General features: G+C 62.4%; 1 protein-coding gene across 3 annotated transcripts in view; it reads right to left on the minus strand.

Annotated features, from left to right (window-relative positions):
• ATG2A (autophagy related 2A) overlaps positions 1-14,342 on the minus strand; it is a 36,642-nt gene that overhangs the window by 15,026 nt on the left and 7,274 nt on the right. For 2 of the 3 annotated variants that reach the window (XM_075005165.1, XM_075005163.1), the window contains exons 5-23: positions 13,715-13,877; positions 13,252-13,404; positions 12,888-12,984; positions 11,564-11,725; positions 10,923-11,065; positions 10,636-10,720; positions 9,536-9,773; positions 8,947-9,106; positions 7,647-7,745; positions 6,274-6,447; positions 5,853-6,105; positions 5,097-5,199; positions 4,658-4,820; positions 4,195-4,337; positions 3,203-3,351; positions 2,753-2,910; positions 2,107-2,257; positions 1,088-1,281; positions 544-624 (exon numbers count right to left, since the gene is read on the minus strand). In XM_075005165.1, coding sequence (XP_074861266.1) covers positions 544-624; positions 1,088-1,281; positions 2,107-2,257; positions 2,753-2,910; positions 3,203-3,351; positions 4,195-4,337; positions 4,658-4,820; positions 5,097-5,199; positions 5,853-6,105; positions 6,274-6,447; positions 7,647-7,745; positions 8,947-9,106; positions 9,536-9,773; positions 10,636-10,720; positions 10,923-11,065; positions 11,564-11,725; positions 12,888-12,984; positions 13,252-13,404; positions 13,715-13,877 — 2,869 coding nt within the window. The remainder of the gene's footprint in view (positions 1-543; positions 625-1,087; positions 1,282-2,106; positions 2,258-2,752; positions 2,911-3,202; positions 3,352-4,194; positions 4,338-4,657; positions 4,821-5,096; positions 5,200-5,852; positions 6,106-6,273; positions 6,448-7,646; positions 7,746-8,946; positions 9,107-9,535; positions 9,774-10,635; positions 10,721-10,922; positions 11,066-11,563; positions 11,726-12,887; positions 12,985-13,251; positions 13,405-13,714; positions 13,878-14,342) is intronic. The other variant, XM_075005166.1, reaches the window with a different exon arrangement.

Raw genomic sequence — 14,342 nt, forward strand, 5'->3', positions numbered from 1 at the left:
CTTGGGGGAGGGGTCTTATCCCCACTGCACAGCTTGGGAAACTGAGGCACAGAGGGGCAAAGTGACTTGCCGACAGTCACACAGCAGGTCAGCAGCAGAGCTCCCTGCCCAGTGCTCCAGCCACTAGGCCACCCCGCCTCAGTTTAAGGAGAGAAAACAAGGCCCTAAAATTAGTCCAAGGTCCCACAGGAAGCCTACGGCAGCACCCCAGGCGAGTGCCCTAACCACTGGGCAATGCTTCCACTGGTCCATCTCAGCTACTCCCCAGCTGGTCACTGCAGTGGTAAGAAACCAGTGGAGCCTTCAAGAGGCAAGGACTGGGCTGAATCGGGCCTTGGCCAAGGAACGGGTTTGACTCCCATCAGTTGGGCAGCTGAGCAAGTCCATGCCATGGAGCGTCCAACCTGTCCCCTGGGAAAGCTCCATGTCTTACTGCCATGCTGGGGGGCGGCCCAGCTTCCACTCCCGGACCTACGTCTCCCTCCGCCTCACAGCTGCGACACCACAGAGCTGCCTCTGCTATCGCCCCAGGCCCAGACGTACCTGTGTGTACCAGCTCTGATTGGTCAGCGCCATGTGATGTCGCATGGTGGCCCCTTCCAGCCGCAAGGTGACCAGGAACTCCTGAATTCGGGTCGCAAAGGGGGAGATTGGGGAAGCCAAGTTAAAAACCAGGGAGACGCCTCCCCCCCCCCCACCCCGAGGTGGGAAAAGGCTCTGAAAGAGATGGGATACGGGGGAGGGAGGAAGCAGCTTATGAACCCCTTAGGGCATCTCCCCTCCAGACCAGTGGGCTTCTAGCCCCCCACAGGCCAGCCCACCCCAGCTGGGCCCCACACAGACCCATGGCCATTCATGCCAAGTCACCCTCCAGGGAGAAAGAGCTGGCTGATACCAGCTTGGAGGAGCCCTAGTGGCTTCAAGCCAGGAGTGTCCTCTCTGAGGTGGGGAAGGGACAGAGAAGTTCCTACAGGGAAACAGCCTCTTGGAACAGACCCCGGGGAGGGGCGGTTTGGCTCTTGGCTTGTCTGGAGCTGGGGGAGTGGGGGGCGGGTGTCCCTCCATGCCTCTGGTGGAGGCAAAATACCTTGATGTTCTTCTTCAAGTCCAGGTTGATGCGGATGGCGGCTGAGAGCATCTTGAGGGGCCTGTCCTTCCTGCTGCCCGCCAGCCCGCTCAGCACCCCCTCCTCCGAGGAGTAGATTGTGGGGTGCAGCCGGTCAGGGGAGGTGAAGTTGGGGATCTCCAGGCGAGTGGGCAGGAAATAGTCCTCCACCACAGCTGAGAGGATGCAGAGAGCTTGGCTGGCTGGCCTTCCCACTAACCCCCTCCCAGTGCCCTGCAAGACAGAGCACTGACCTGGGACTCAGGACTGCTGGGTGACCCCAGGTAGAGTCACTGCTGTTCTCTCGCCCAGTTTCCCCTCTGTAAAGTGGGGAAATGATCCTGACCTCCTTTGTCACCCACTGCCACAGCTGCTGCCATCACCTCGGTATTATTAACCCTTGCAGCTGCATCCCTCCCCACCCCACCGCTGCCAGCGTAACTCGGGCTCTCTACTCTCCTCCCCCACCCCCCGATTTCTCCCCTTCCCTGCTCTGAGCTGCTGCTGAATGCAAGAGCCTCCTCCCCATCGCAGGGCGCTGCCTCCTGGATGGCCTGAGCACCACTGCCTCTTTGGCCCCTTGGCTGCTCCTGCCTGCGCACTCCCCCCAGCTTCCGCCCCTGCCCATGGCTGGGCACACAGCACAGCTTAGGGTGGCTGCTGGGCCAGGTGACACCCCAGCTCCAAAGCACTTCATCCGAGCCACACAGTGCCCCAGGCAGACAGGCCCAGCGTGCCAGGGAGCGGGGCTGGGACTCCACAGCCCTGGGCTCTGTCCTGGGCCTCCGGTCTCCCGCCTGGCCCCAGGGGATAGGAAGGAGTCCTTGGCTCAGTGGGAGAGCTGTGGAAGGAACCCAGGAGTCCGGGCTCCCTGGCTTTAGTCCTCCAGATAGAGGACCAGAACCCCCAACTCCACAAACAAGATCCCCCCTCCCCCCCCGGCAAAAGACGGCGGCAGAACCCTGGAGTCCTGCCCTCCCCCGCCCCACTTTGAGCCCCACCTTTATGATAAAGGGTGACTCTCTCGCACTCTATGCAGAAGTAGCTGAGTTCCTCCTGGCCCTTGTACTGGGACACGCTGAAGATGGTGCCGTTGTCCACATCCAACACAGTCTCTCCATGGGAGTCGTCCAGCTTCTTCCCCGACTCACCCTGGAGGCAGAGGGGAGGGGGCCAGGGCTCAGACCACCGAATGGAGATCCCTGCCCTGCCAGGGTGAGGCGGGAACCGCCACCCAGCACTGAAATGCTGTGGCCTGCGGGATTGGAGGGGAGGCTATTTATACAGGGATTCCTCGCCTGGGGCTGGATGCGGCCACCTCTGGGGAGGGGCACAGAGCTTATTTAAGCGGTACACAGCCGCAGTGGGCAGCAGCATGAGCGAGCAGGTGAGGCTCCAGGATCGACTGGGATTCTAGGTGGAGCGGAAGGACGGCGGACAGGCAGGCGAAGCAGCAGAAGAGACCGGCCTGCGTTTGAACATGGCCTGGGCACCAGAAGGAGCAGCCCGGTCTCAGAGCACAGCCGTGAGCCACCCTGCTCCCTAGGGCTGCACTGAGAACCCCACTTGCTCAGAAGGGAGGGCTCCGATGCCTCGCACCCTGCAGAGCCCAGGCCAGCCGGAGCCAGCTCAGCGGGGGAGCCTCACCTTGGCCTCGCAGAGAGCCGTCACTCTGCCCTTCAGGATGGTGACCACGGCCGAGAAATGGCTCTGCTGGTGTGGGCTGCGCGGTTCCCCCTTCCTCCGCTGAGCCGCCGCCTCGTCCACTGAGTAGAAGTGAGAGTCCTCCTCCTCCGAGTCCGAGTCTGACAGGGACAGCGGAGAGGAGGGTTAGCAGCAACCTCTGCCGAGTGGGGAAACTGAGGCAGGGAGGGGGCGGGTCTTACCAAAGGGCACATCAGGGCTAGGTACAGAATCCAGGAGGCCTGATGCCCAGCTCCCCTGCACTAACCTACTGACCCTCCTACCCACACAGAGCTGGGGACTGGGCAACTGTGCTGGGACCCCGCCAACCCTCAACCTTTGCTCCCCGCTCCTGTTAAGGCTTCACGGGTCCGCGCAGGTGAGAGGAGCCCTCCCTGGGGCTCGGCTCCTTACCCAGCTTAAAGGCAGACTTGCACATCTTGAAGTTGTCCTGCCAGCGCGTGGGAGGGGGTGGGCGGCTGGGAAAAAAGCCCCCAGGTACGGTGCCCCCCGCAGGCCAGGACGAGCTGGCCGGCTCCCACATCAGCAAGTCGTTGTTTATCCTGAGGGAAGGAAGGACACAGGCTTCAGGCCCGCAACTGCCTTTGCCTCCGCTAAGCCCAGGAGCCACCCAAAGCGCTTCTCTTCCCCAGGCCCCAGGCTGGTTGTTACGGACCAGGCCCCAGTGGGTGGTATTGACACGGAAGGGGACGGATACTGCCTTAGAGAGCTTAGCACTGAGCGCTCTCGCGGGGGGGGGGGGGGGCGCTCTGGGTGCCATGCAGAACAGGAGGGGACACTCAGTAGGCACCATCTCCCATTTTGCAGGTGGGAGAACAGGAAGTGACGTGCCAAAGTCAGCAGCGGCAAAAGTGGGAACAGAACCCAGGAAGCCTGGCTCCCCGCCTGGCTCCGCCCATAACAAGCCACGCCCCCTTCCCAAGCTGGGCACTAAACCCAGGAGCCCTGGAGGTCAGCCCCTGCTCTGCCCATGACAAGCCACGCCCCTTCCCAAGGTAAGAACTGAACCCAGGAGCCCTTGCTGCCAGCCCCACCCTGCTCTGCCCACTACAAGCCACACCCCTTCCCAAGCTGGGAACAGAACCCAGGAGCCCTGGAGGTCCGCCCAGCTCTGCCCATGACAAGCCACACCCCTTCCCAAGCTGGGAACAGAACCCAGGCGTTCTGGGATTCATCTGCTCAGGCCTGGTCTGCCCCAACTGACAGCTCTTCTAACCCAAGGGCCAGGGTCTGCAAGAGCTGGGCACCACCATGCCCTCCTCCGCCCAGAGCCCAGGGGGCAGGCACAGAGGATTCCAGATCTGAACCCTGGAGGCTGCCTGGCAGCCTGCTCCCTGCCAGCCACGATACCCAGTTAGATGTGCCCCTTCTTCCCCCTGCAGTACCTGTTGTAGATGCTCTCATAGAACTCCTTGCTGGGCAGGAAGACGTGGGCACTGGGCAGGGTCACTTCTAGGGCATATTGCGAGGCAGCCACTGTGTTGGCCTGGAACTCGGCCATCTCTTCAGGGTCTCCAGGGATCACCATCTGGGGGGAGCCCAGCACAGGAGGGATTAAAGACTTAAAGGGATAACCCCCACAGCCCCATTCTTTCCTTACTGGTTAATGGAGGGGAGAACCCAAGCTAGATGGGCAGGGGTCCTGAGAAACCCAGTGGGGCTGTTCTCACATCTCTAGAGTTCCTCTTCTGGGGTCGCTCAGCCCATATCCTAAGTCCTCACTGTTCCCTGAGCCCCTGCCCCAAAGAGACCCCTCCTCCCTCTCTGGGTGGGATCAGGCCACTGGCAGGCAAGGTGGCACCATCCCCATCCCCTGCACATCAGTAAGGACCCCCCCCCGCCACGTACCTCCTCAGTTTCATACATGGTCCTCTTGGAAGAGAAGGGAGAGGGCTCAGGCTGCCTCAGTTCACAGGGACTCTCCACCATTGACAGATCCATCTCCTCCGCCTTGTCCATTGCCAAGTCCCACTGGGCCGGGCTGTGCTGGGGGGTCAGGGTCACTGTGATCCTGCCACGGGGCCGGGAGGAGGGAGAGTCAGAGGGCCCAGGCTGAGCACAGCCGACCCCACTCCCCCGCACTCCTGGGCTACTGCCCACTTCTCAGACGCAACAGTGCAATTTTCCCCCTAGCAAATCAGAGCTGCCTCCCAACCTGGGGCACCAGCCGGAGGAATGCTCCATGCAGAATGTGTGATGGTCTGCCAGCATGGGGGAGGCAGGCAGCCGGGGGGGGGTGCGGAGGGTGCACACTGGGGTGCAGAATCGGCCCCCTAAACAGACTCACTTTGGGAGGAGATATTTCTTGCCGTGTCCTTTGGCTGCAGGGTCAAGGGCTTTGCTCACCCGGATGCAGGGGACAGAGACTTTCTCGCCATCTTCGTACAGACCTGCACGGAGAGCGGTTGGGCTCAGCAGCTGGACACATGCCAAGTGCCTGCCAAACGCTGCCCTTCTCCCCTCCACAGGGAGCGCTCTGGAAGGGGATCTGGGGGAGGACGTAAAGACACAGGACTCCTGGGTCCTATCCCCAACTCTGGGAGCAGAATGAAGTCTAACAGATGGAGCTGGGAAGAACTTCCTGGCATGGAATGGTTGGAACACATAGGGGTGGGCATGGAAACCAGGCCTCGGGGTTCTGTCCCTGGATCGGGCAGAGAGGGAGGGCAGCTCGTGGCTAGAATGAAGGTGGGCGCCAGGATGGCGTGGTAAGAGCACTCAGGTTTTATAGGCGCTAGAGAAACAAGAGAGCCCCATTCGGAAGCATCTCCTTCCCATCTACAGCAAGAGACTTGGGTCCCCGTGTTCCTCCCAACTCAGCCCAAGGGTCCCTGAAGGGCCTCAAGCCTGGTCCTAGCAGCCTGAGTTTGTCCTTCAGCCCCTCAGGGAAGAAGACAACCCTAGCAGCAGAGACCCAACCCTGGAGCTGTGGCTCTCAAGCCAAGAGGCTAGAGCAGCCTCCTAACACCCCCAGGGAAGAGGGAGCCACGCTCAGTGACACGCTCGTCAGGAGGCGTGGCAGCTCAGCCCTTCCCACGCTCACCGTGCAAGTCGCTGAAGGTCACCTCCAGCCGGCTGGGCTCCCCACAGCCCCCCGGCCCTGCCCACAGCTCGGTCTGGAACACCGCGTCAGTCAGCTCCAGCCGCAGGCTCTCCCGGCGCACGGCTTTCTGCATCCAGGGTCGCCGCTCCGGCTCGGGCCGCAGGTCCGGCACTGGGAACTGCAGGCGCAGGGTGGCCTTGGGCGCCGCCAGCCGCACGGTCGTGTGCCTCTCGGGGGCATGGGGGGACTCTGCCTGGCACCCAGCCACAAGAGGGGAAGAGAAGACAGGCTTAACAGCAGTCCGGTCTTCCTCTGCATCCCCCACCCCGCACGCTGCAGGCACAAGCACCTTCTCCTCCACAGGCATCTGGGAACAGCCTCCCCCGCCCAGCAGCTGTTCCGCCCCCGCCCCCCCACGCACCACGTGTGCGTCCACACGGAGGCCAGGGGCTTGATCTTGCAGGGGCGCGGATGCTGCCAGACGGAGGAGGGATCCAAGCCGGTCTAGGACACCCAGATCCACATCAGAGTGGAACTCTGCCAGGTCGGCCAACAGCTCCGAGCTTCGTTTAGCCCCAGCCTTCTTGAGATCGCTCTGCAGAGAGAGAGAGAGACAGAGAGACAGAGAGAGCCATTAGCGCCCTGGGAATGGCTCTCCAACCTGGCTGCTGTATGTGGGGGCCTTCTACAGAGCACTGGAGAGGGAGGGAAAAACACCTGAGATTCCCTCAGCCATCCAGGACTCTCCAGGCTGTTGTATTATTGTAGGGTCTCTTGCGATTGCCAGTGTGTTATTCTAGGGTCACCCAGGAAGGCTGGGGCTTCCTTCTGCCGCCTCTGCCTGCTTGGTTTCTCCTGCGGACAATGCAGCCTCACTCAGTCTGGCTTTATAAGATCTACCACCACCTAACCACATGCCAGGTCCAGCCCACCCAGCAAGGACCACAGGAGAGCTCCTGTCATCCTCAGGCCACGCCAATGGAGCACCAACCTCAGGAGAGCTCCTGTCATCCTCAGGCCAGGCCAATGGAGCACCAACCTCAGGAGAGCTCCTGTCATCCTCAGGCCAGGCCAATGGAGCACCAACCTCAGGAGTGCTCCTGCCATCCTCAGGCAAAGCCAATGGAGCACCAACCTCAGGAGCGCTCCAGCCATCCTCAGGCCAGGCCAATGGAGCACCAACCTCAGGAGAGCTCCCCCTGACAGCGCATCTATTCAGGCACATTGTTGAAGAGTTGGCACGTGGTTAACTAGACCCGACCCGGTACGCTGTGGTACTATTCCATTGTGACACCCTGGACCAGTCATTTCCCCACTTGCTGCCTCAGTTTCCCCCTCTGTAAAATGAGAAGAACCCTTCCTTTGTCTGAACAGACTGAGCTCTGTGGGGCACGGACCGTCTCACTGCGATTGTGCACTGCCCCTGCAATGAAGCATCCTCCCTCCTCTACATCTCAGCTGGGGACTCCAGGTGCTATTGGAAGTGCTGTTTAACAAGAGCCAGGCAGAACCAGCAAAGCTCCAACCACCCCCAGGCGGAGGGCAAGGACCAGTGCTCCCAGGAAGGCTCCCATCACAGCCAGGCAGATAACCCAGGGCAAACCGTATCCCCCCACCTCCCTGGTGCAAGGACCCAGTGCAGTGCCATCGAGCAGCAGCCTGGGGTGGCTCTGCTCCCTGTGATGCCCAGTGGCTCCCCAAAGAGGAAGTTTGGAGGCGGGGAGAGAGGAAGAGAGAAGCAATGCAGCAACCACACAATGTCAAAACATCCTCCAGCCTCAGGCTGCTGCTCACCTTGGACGGCAGCTTCTCCGACTGCTTGTAGTGGATCTGGGCGCAGGGCCGGGCCGAGGAGTTGTAGGTGAAGGCACTGGGATTCTTGAAGGTCATTAGCTGAAGAGAGAAAGGAGCAGGGTGAGGGTTTGCGCAAGACACCCAGGCCCTTCCCACAACTCCACTTCTGGGTTAGAGTTCGACCCTGCAGGACACGCGACTGGCAGCAGACACCGACTTGCAGGATTTCCATAACCACCACCGTCCAGGCAGCACAAGATGTCTATGGACCAGACAGAACCGATGCCAACATGTCATTCCCTGCCTCGGTTTCCTCAACACTGGGACATTCTTTGCCATGGGTGTTTTGACAGCCCCGGTGCCCAGCATCACACAGCGGGTCCAGAGCACAGCCCAGCCCAGCGTGACAAGTAGGAAGATGGGTGAGAAGTGGCTTTCCAAAGCCAAATGCTCTACTCAAGAGACCAGGCCATTGCAGAACCAGGAGGGCCCAGGCCTGCCTCAGTCACACTGATCAGAGCCCCCAGGCTCTGGGGAGTGAGCTGGGCTCCAAGGGAGGGGACTGCGTCCACAGAGCCAAACTCTCTTCTGCTTCCTAAGGGCAGAGCGTGCATGGGGGTAGAGGGAGGGCAGAGAGGAGGCTGGGTCCCAAAGGGTTAAACTATCTAAACTGATCTCACCAAGGTGGCATTCCGGGAGCAGCTTGCATAAGCTGCTGAGGAGACATGGGACAAGGTTCAGGGACCCACCTCTCCAGGAGGAGGGCCAGAGAGGGAGTCTGCACCTGTGGAGCGTGCCAGCAGGGCGAGGACTGTAGGCAGCACATGGACACTGCTCAGGCCCCGTGAGCTTGAAAACATGTGAGAGCCAAAGGCTGGGCCAATGAGGGGACACCCAGTCTCCAGACTGGTGCAGAGAGAGAGAGAGAGACAGACAGACACTGCCAGGGGTTGAACACCCCACCCATGCTCATTCGCCTCTGGATTAGCGTCCCACAGGCCTAGCCCTGCTTGGGTATCACTCGCTCCAGCTCCGCCCTGTGCCCAAACAGTCACTTCTCCCCCCGTCCTTGGAGGTCACATCCTTCTGATCCCTGCACATGGCTCCCCTGCCTCTCAGAGGGAAGGGATGGAGCACCCCCACCCCCACTGCCAGCCCTGACTCCAAGGGTTCAGGCCAGCACGGCTGCCAGCTGAGATCTCACCTCCCCAGGTCAGTTCAGAACCGAGGCAGGCAGGAGATGTGTGACCCTGGCGCCCAGCCCTGGGGGTGGCTCTGCCATCCACTCCCCCCACCTCACCTCCGTGTACTCGGGCTCCTGCTGCCTGCGCTCCGGGCTGGGGCTCGCCCAGAGGCACTCCAGGATCTCCAGCATGCCGAAGCTCACCTCCGAGCTGAGCACACGCAGGGCCCCGGAAGCTCTCTGCTGGCAGGTGACCTGTAGAGCTGCTCCTGTCAGCCTGGGGGCGGGAAGGCAGAGTCAGAGCCCGCAGCGGGAGGTGCAGGGACAGGGGGTTGACAGCCCAGGCGCTGGAGCCCAGACAATCAGCATGTGGATGGGAGACCTCAAGGAGTGAGGCGGGGCGACGCTGCCCGCTCTGTCTGCACCGAGCCCCATGGCTCAGCCCGGCGCCAGGGGGAGCTGCTCAGTCAGTGCAAATCCCGGGGCTGCAGGGAGGGGGATAGAGGGCGCTTGCCCCAGCCTAGCACTAGGTTGCTGGGCCCTCCCCTCCAGGCACCTGTGCTGGCCCCAATTCCAGTGCCCCGGAGATCATGGATGTAAACCAACCCTCCTCCCGCCTGCCGGTCCCTGCCTCCACACCACCTCCCAGACAACGGCAGGTGGCAGTCAGGGTGTATCCAGCGCTCCCCCCTCCAAGGACACCTACCTGAAGTTACTGCAAGGACAGGCCTTCTCAAAGCAGTGGCGGAGGGGCCCGAAGTCCCTCCCACCGAAGGCCGAGTCTTTGAAGAAGGCCAACTCCGCGAAGAAGCGCTGGGCCAGCTGGGGAGAGGCAGGCGGGCCAGGGCACTGATGCGGGACCGTCAGGGTGAGGCCGCCCACCGTCACTCTGAGCAGGGTCTCCAGCCGCAGGCTCTCCAGGGAGGGCAGCTGGGGGGCCTTGCCTGCAACAGATCAGCCACCTCGGGTCAGACAGGCCCGGCAGCGAGAGCCCCTCGGGCGCGTCCTGGTTAACGTGAGCAGCAAAGGGACTGCAGCTGGCCGCCCTCCTCGCTGCACAGCTCACCTCAGGGCTCCCACAGTGGGGCCCTCCGAGGATGCTGGGAACCCTGCGAGGGGGCTCCGCTCTCCAAGGAGGGGTGCCCCACAGCAGAAGGGCCTGGAGGTTGGGATGAACGGGCAATGGCAGAGCCGTTGGGGGTGGCAGGGAGGGACTGGGGGAGCCCAATGCCGGGAACAAAACTGAGGAGCCCTGGGCCCCCACCAGAGCCGTTGGGGGCAAGGACAAAGAGGGGTTAGGCAGACAGAGATGTGCCCTTTCAAAGGGGAAGGCTGGAGAGGGAACCTAAGGTCCTTCTTGCTTGTGGATCCCCATGGGGATGAGGCACTAGCCTAGCTACCTCCATCAAATGCCAGTTGGGAGTTACCACCTTCTACCTCTCTCAAACGCCTCCGGGTGTGGCTTCTCCTGTGCTCCACCCCAGAGGCAGCTGCATCTCCATGTCAGGGGACGGATCCCTCTATTAACAGCACCCACACCCCTAGATGCCCGAGTCAGATTTCACCCATGAGTGGAGGAAGCTTCTGACAGTCTGCAAGCTTTGGGGACGGACTCTAAGCCTGCAGCCCCACAGGCAGGCAAAAGAACCCAGAAGCTGTGACATCCAGGTCCCCGCCTGCCTTAACCCGCTACAGCCCCTTGGCATTTCAGAGCCGGGATAGAACCCAGGAGTCCCGGCTGCCCTCCCAGGATGGGGGGAAACCCCAAGCTCCCCATCGAAGTGCACAAGGATGGGCACCACCCACCTGGCAGTTTGCTCAGGCCCTGCAGCCCTGGGAGGGTAGCAGCGAAGGGAGACTGGCCGTAGCGCCTGGGGCTGCTCAGGATCAGCTGCAAAGACAGGTGGAGGTTAGGAGTGGGGAGCCAGACCAGGGAGCCCTGAGGAGGTCTGGCAGCAGCAAGGTGCTCCCCGCCCCATGCATGCAGCTTTGGGAAGAGAGCAGACCCAGGCGGCTCCACCTGGTTCTAGACATGGGCCAGGATTAGATGCTGCCGGTGACGCCCCCCCCATTCCCCCCCAGCGAGTTCTCACCCCCGGAGCAAAGGAAGGCGGCTGCAGGGAGCCGGCACCGTAGTCGCTGTGCACGGAGGAGTCGAGCTCGATGTCTGAGAGGTCGCTGGCCGAGCGCACGGAGGTCACGCTGCTCGTCATGGCGGCCATGGAAAAGAACATCTCTGGACGGCAGAGGGGGAGAAGCCGGTCAGAGGCGGGCGGGCGGGAGAGCCCCGCGGAGGTCCAGGCGGCCTGTTGCACTGGCAGGCCAGAACGTACTGCTGTCACACGAGCTTCCTTCCCCCCGCAGGAAGGGGCTGTGGGTAAGGCCAGAGGGCACCAGTGCAGCTGAGGGAAAGGGGAGCAGGGCAGGGATAATGCAGGGGCAATGGAGGGGCTCAGGGCCAGTGCCAGGCTGCAGAAGAACAAGCTCTGGTTTTGTGGTGCATCGGCGTGTGATCCCTATCGCCCTGGGCAGGGCCACCAAAGGAGAAGAGACCTACTGCTGCTGCCGGCTGAGGGAAATCCCCCGAGCTCAGGAGGGAGCAGCCTGGAGCCCGAGGACCCAGACTCCCAGGCCTGGCTCCCCAGAGGGTCTGGAGGGTGGATTTGTTCAACAGCCGCGCTTTGTCTGCAGCACACAGGCCAGGATGTAGTGCAGCGTCCAGCTCGTACGCCACCTCTGTTCTCCAGGCCCACGAAGCTCTCCGAGTCCTCGAGCCGACCCGTCCCCAAGCCCTGTCCTCTGTGCAGCTGTTGGCTCAGGTCCTGTTCAATCAGCTTCAGGTCTTCAGAGTCCAGCGGGCGGCTCTTGCTTAGCTTCACCTGCAGGCTGTTGGCTTCTGGGTGGGAGAGAAGAGGAGCCGTGGGGGGTAAAGAGGTGCTGAGAGGAGACGCACCGGGGGGGTGGGGGTGGGGGTGTACCGGCTGGGATGGGGGTGGGGAAAGGGGGACATGGGACAGGTCCCACTGGCACACGGCGCGCCAGGCAGAGACAGCCGAGCCCCGCCAGCCGAGGCACTCCCCACCCCAAGGATGGTGCCGCTCTCCTGAGGTTGGCACGAGTCAGTCCCCCAGAAGTCATGAGACGTCAGAAAGGATCACAGCTGTGGGGAGGGGGGCGGTGTCTAAGGACTCATCCCCCCGCTCCGTGGGTGAGGGGAGAGTGCTGGCCAGGCCCCCCGGGAGGGCGCGTGCTGGGGGCACCGGGAGAGAGCTCCTGCAGCAGGGCTGCTCCTCCCAGCCCAGCCCTTAATGCTGCCTCTCCAACGCTCACATCGAACCTGGACCCCCTGCCCCAGCTGCTGTGTGCCCCGAGCTCACCCCAGCCCCAAGTTCCAAGCCAGGCCTGGCTGGACGGGAGAAGAGCCGACCTGAGGGGCTGGGCTCTGGCTGCTCCCTCCTCTCAACCTCCCAGAGCCTCTCACAGGCGTGGGGAGCTCAGCCCCCCAGGACGTCTCTTCACTCCACCGACCCTCCTGGGGGAATGGGTCGTGCTGCTGACCAAGGGGGAGAGAACTCTTCCGACAGCAGCTCGGATTGGTTGCTCTGCCCCAGGAGGTGGGCAATCTCGTCAAGCAGCCAATCAGAAGAGGCTTCTCCCAACTCCACTCCTCCTGCAGGGCTCAGACTCACGTAAGGAGCTCCTGGCAGGGCGGCAGCCCAGCCAGCACCTGTCGGGGGCAGGGCATCCGGAGAATTGGCAAAGGGCACGCGGTGCCAGGGCACAGGGAGAGTAGGCAGGGAGAGCTGAGCCCAGATCCCAGCCCCACGCCCGAGAGAGTTTCAGAATGGACGAGCATTGAGCCGGCAGACCAGGTAGGTACCCCCAGATCCCCCTCCCCAGACGGCCTGACTCCCAGCCCCCTCCTGCACTAATCCACTGGACCTCCCTCCCCTCCCAGAGCAGAGGACAAAACCCAGGAGCCTTTTCAGATGCTACCAAGAGCTGTGTTTAGCCAGGGGTGGCAGACAGGGTGGAACGACCTCCCAGCGGTGGCTCACCTGAGACACTCAGTGCCGTCAGCAGGTCATGCAGGTACAAAATCTGCTGCGGGGAGACCAAGAGGTGCAGGGATCCCAGCTTGCCGTCCAGCTCCAGCTGCAGAGAGGGGATAAGCAGAGCTCACTCATCTGCTTCCTTCTCCCCCCTTCGCAACCTAACTTAGACCAGACCTGTGGGCCCATGCCGCGGGCTGGCTCCCTCCCCAGATCAGGCCAATGGGCCCGTCCTGTCCTGCCTCTCCTCAGCCAGAGCATGTTCTTGCAGCAGTGAGTTCCACAGGTAGGTGGCGCATGACCCGTTCCGATGGAGATGCCAAAAGGGATTGGAGCAGCCTGAGAGGACCAGCCAGCCAACGCTTCTCACCTTGGGCCCGGGAAAGGCCTCGTTCTGCTTGAGTTTGATCCTCATTTCCATGTAGCCGGAACAGCTGCCAATCTGCAGGAGGGGACCAGGGGAGTCAGGACCCTCGGGGGCCGCTCCGTGGGCAGAAGACGAGTCACTCATCTGGGGCGAGGGCTGGGAAGATGGACAGGAGAAGAGTTGGGCTGCTACAAATGGCTAAAGGCTGTTTGGGACCAGCGGTCCTTCCCCGCCCAAAAGGACTCAGTGGGCTCTCCCAGCAGGACAGCCAGGGAATCGCACGCAGCCAACAGAACCCAGGAGCTGGGAGTTCCAATCCCATGCCTTGTTCCCACCACTCCTGGGTCCCTTCCCGACCCCTGGCAGGAGGATGGGGTCTGGTGGTTTGAGCAGGGGGCTGGGAGCCACGAATCCTGTCCATTAGGCCCCCTCCTCGCCTCCTGCCCACAGCTCTGCTTGGCGGTACCTGGGGGCCAGGCACGGGTGAGGCTGGGCTTTCGGGGAACTCCTCGTAGTAGAGCAACATGCCGCTCAGCTGCAGGATCTTGTGCACAAAGGCCGGGGGCTGGTGGACGTCAACTGGGAGCACCTGGCTGGGGTCCTTCATGGCCTCGTCGCAGTAATCCAACCTGGGGGAGAAGTTACCGGGGGAGGGTTAGACTCAGCCCCGGGGGGACCAGAGCTGATGGCCAAAGACAGCCGGGGACTTGGCACTTAGACTAGCAGTGGGTGGGGAAGGGGAAGGCCGGGAATAAGAACGCTACAGTCCTGTCCCCAGTTCCGGGGGAAGAGCAGGGGCTGGGAGCCAGGACCACGGCGAGGAGAGTGCGGACTGATGCGTTCCTGCAGGGGGCTGGGAGTCAGGACACCTGGGCTCAGTCGCCAGCTGTCAGAGCGTAGTGGGGGCTGGTGGTTGGAGGAAGGGGGCTGAGACCCAGGACAGCACTGAAAGAGGGAAGAGCCCCCACCCACCACTCACTGGACCACCCGCTTCCCTCTGGGATGTTTCCCAGCCAAGTACCAGTCGGGCTTCACCCCAGATCCCACAGAGGCCCATCTCTGCTGCAGCTCATCAGATGTCCCCTTCCACACTT

The sequence above is a fragment of the Carettochelys insculpta genome, chromosome 11 (assembly GCF_033958435.1).
Source record: "Carettochelys insculpta isolate YL-2023 chromosome 11, ASM3395843v1, whole genome shotgun sequence".
Lineage (NCBI taxonomy): Eukaryota > Metazoa > Chordata > Testudines > Carettochelyidae > Carettochelys > Carettochelys insculpta.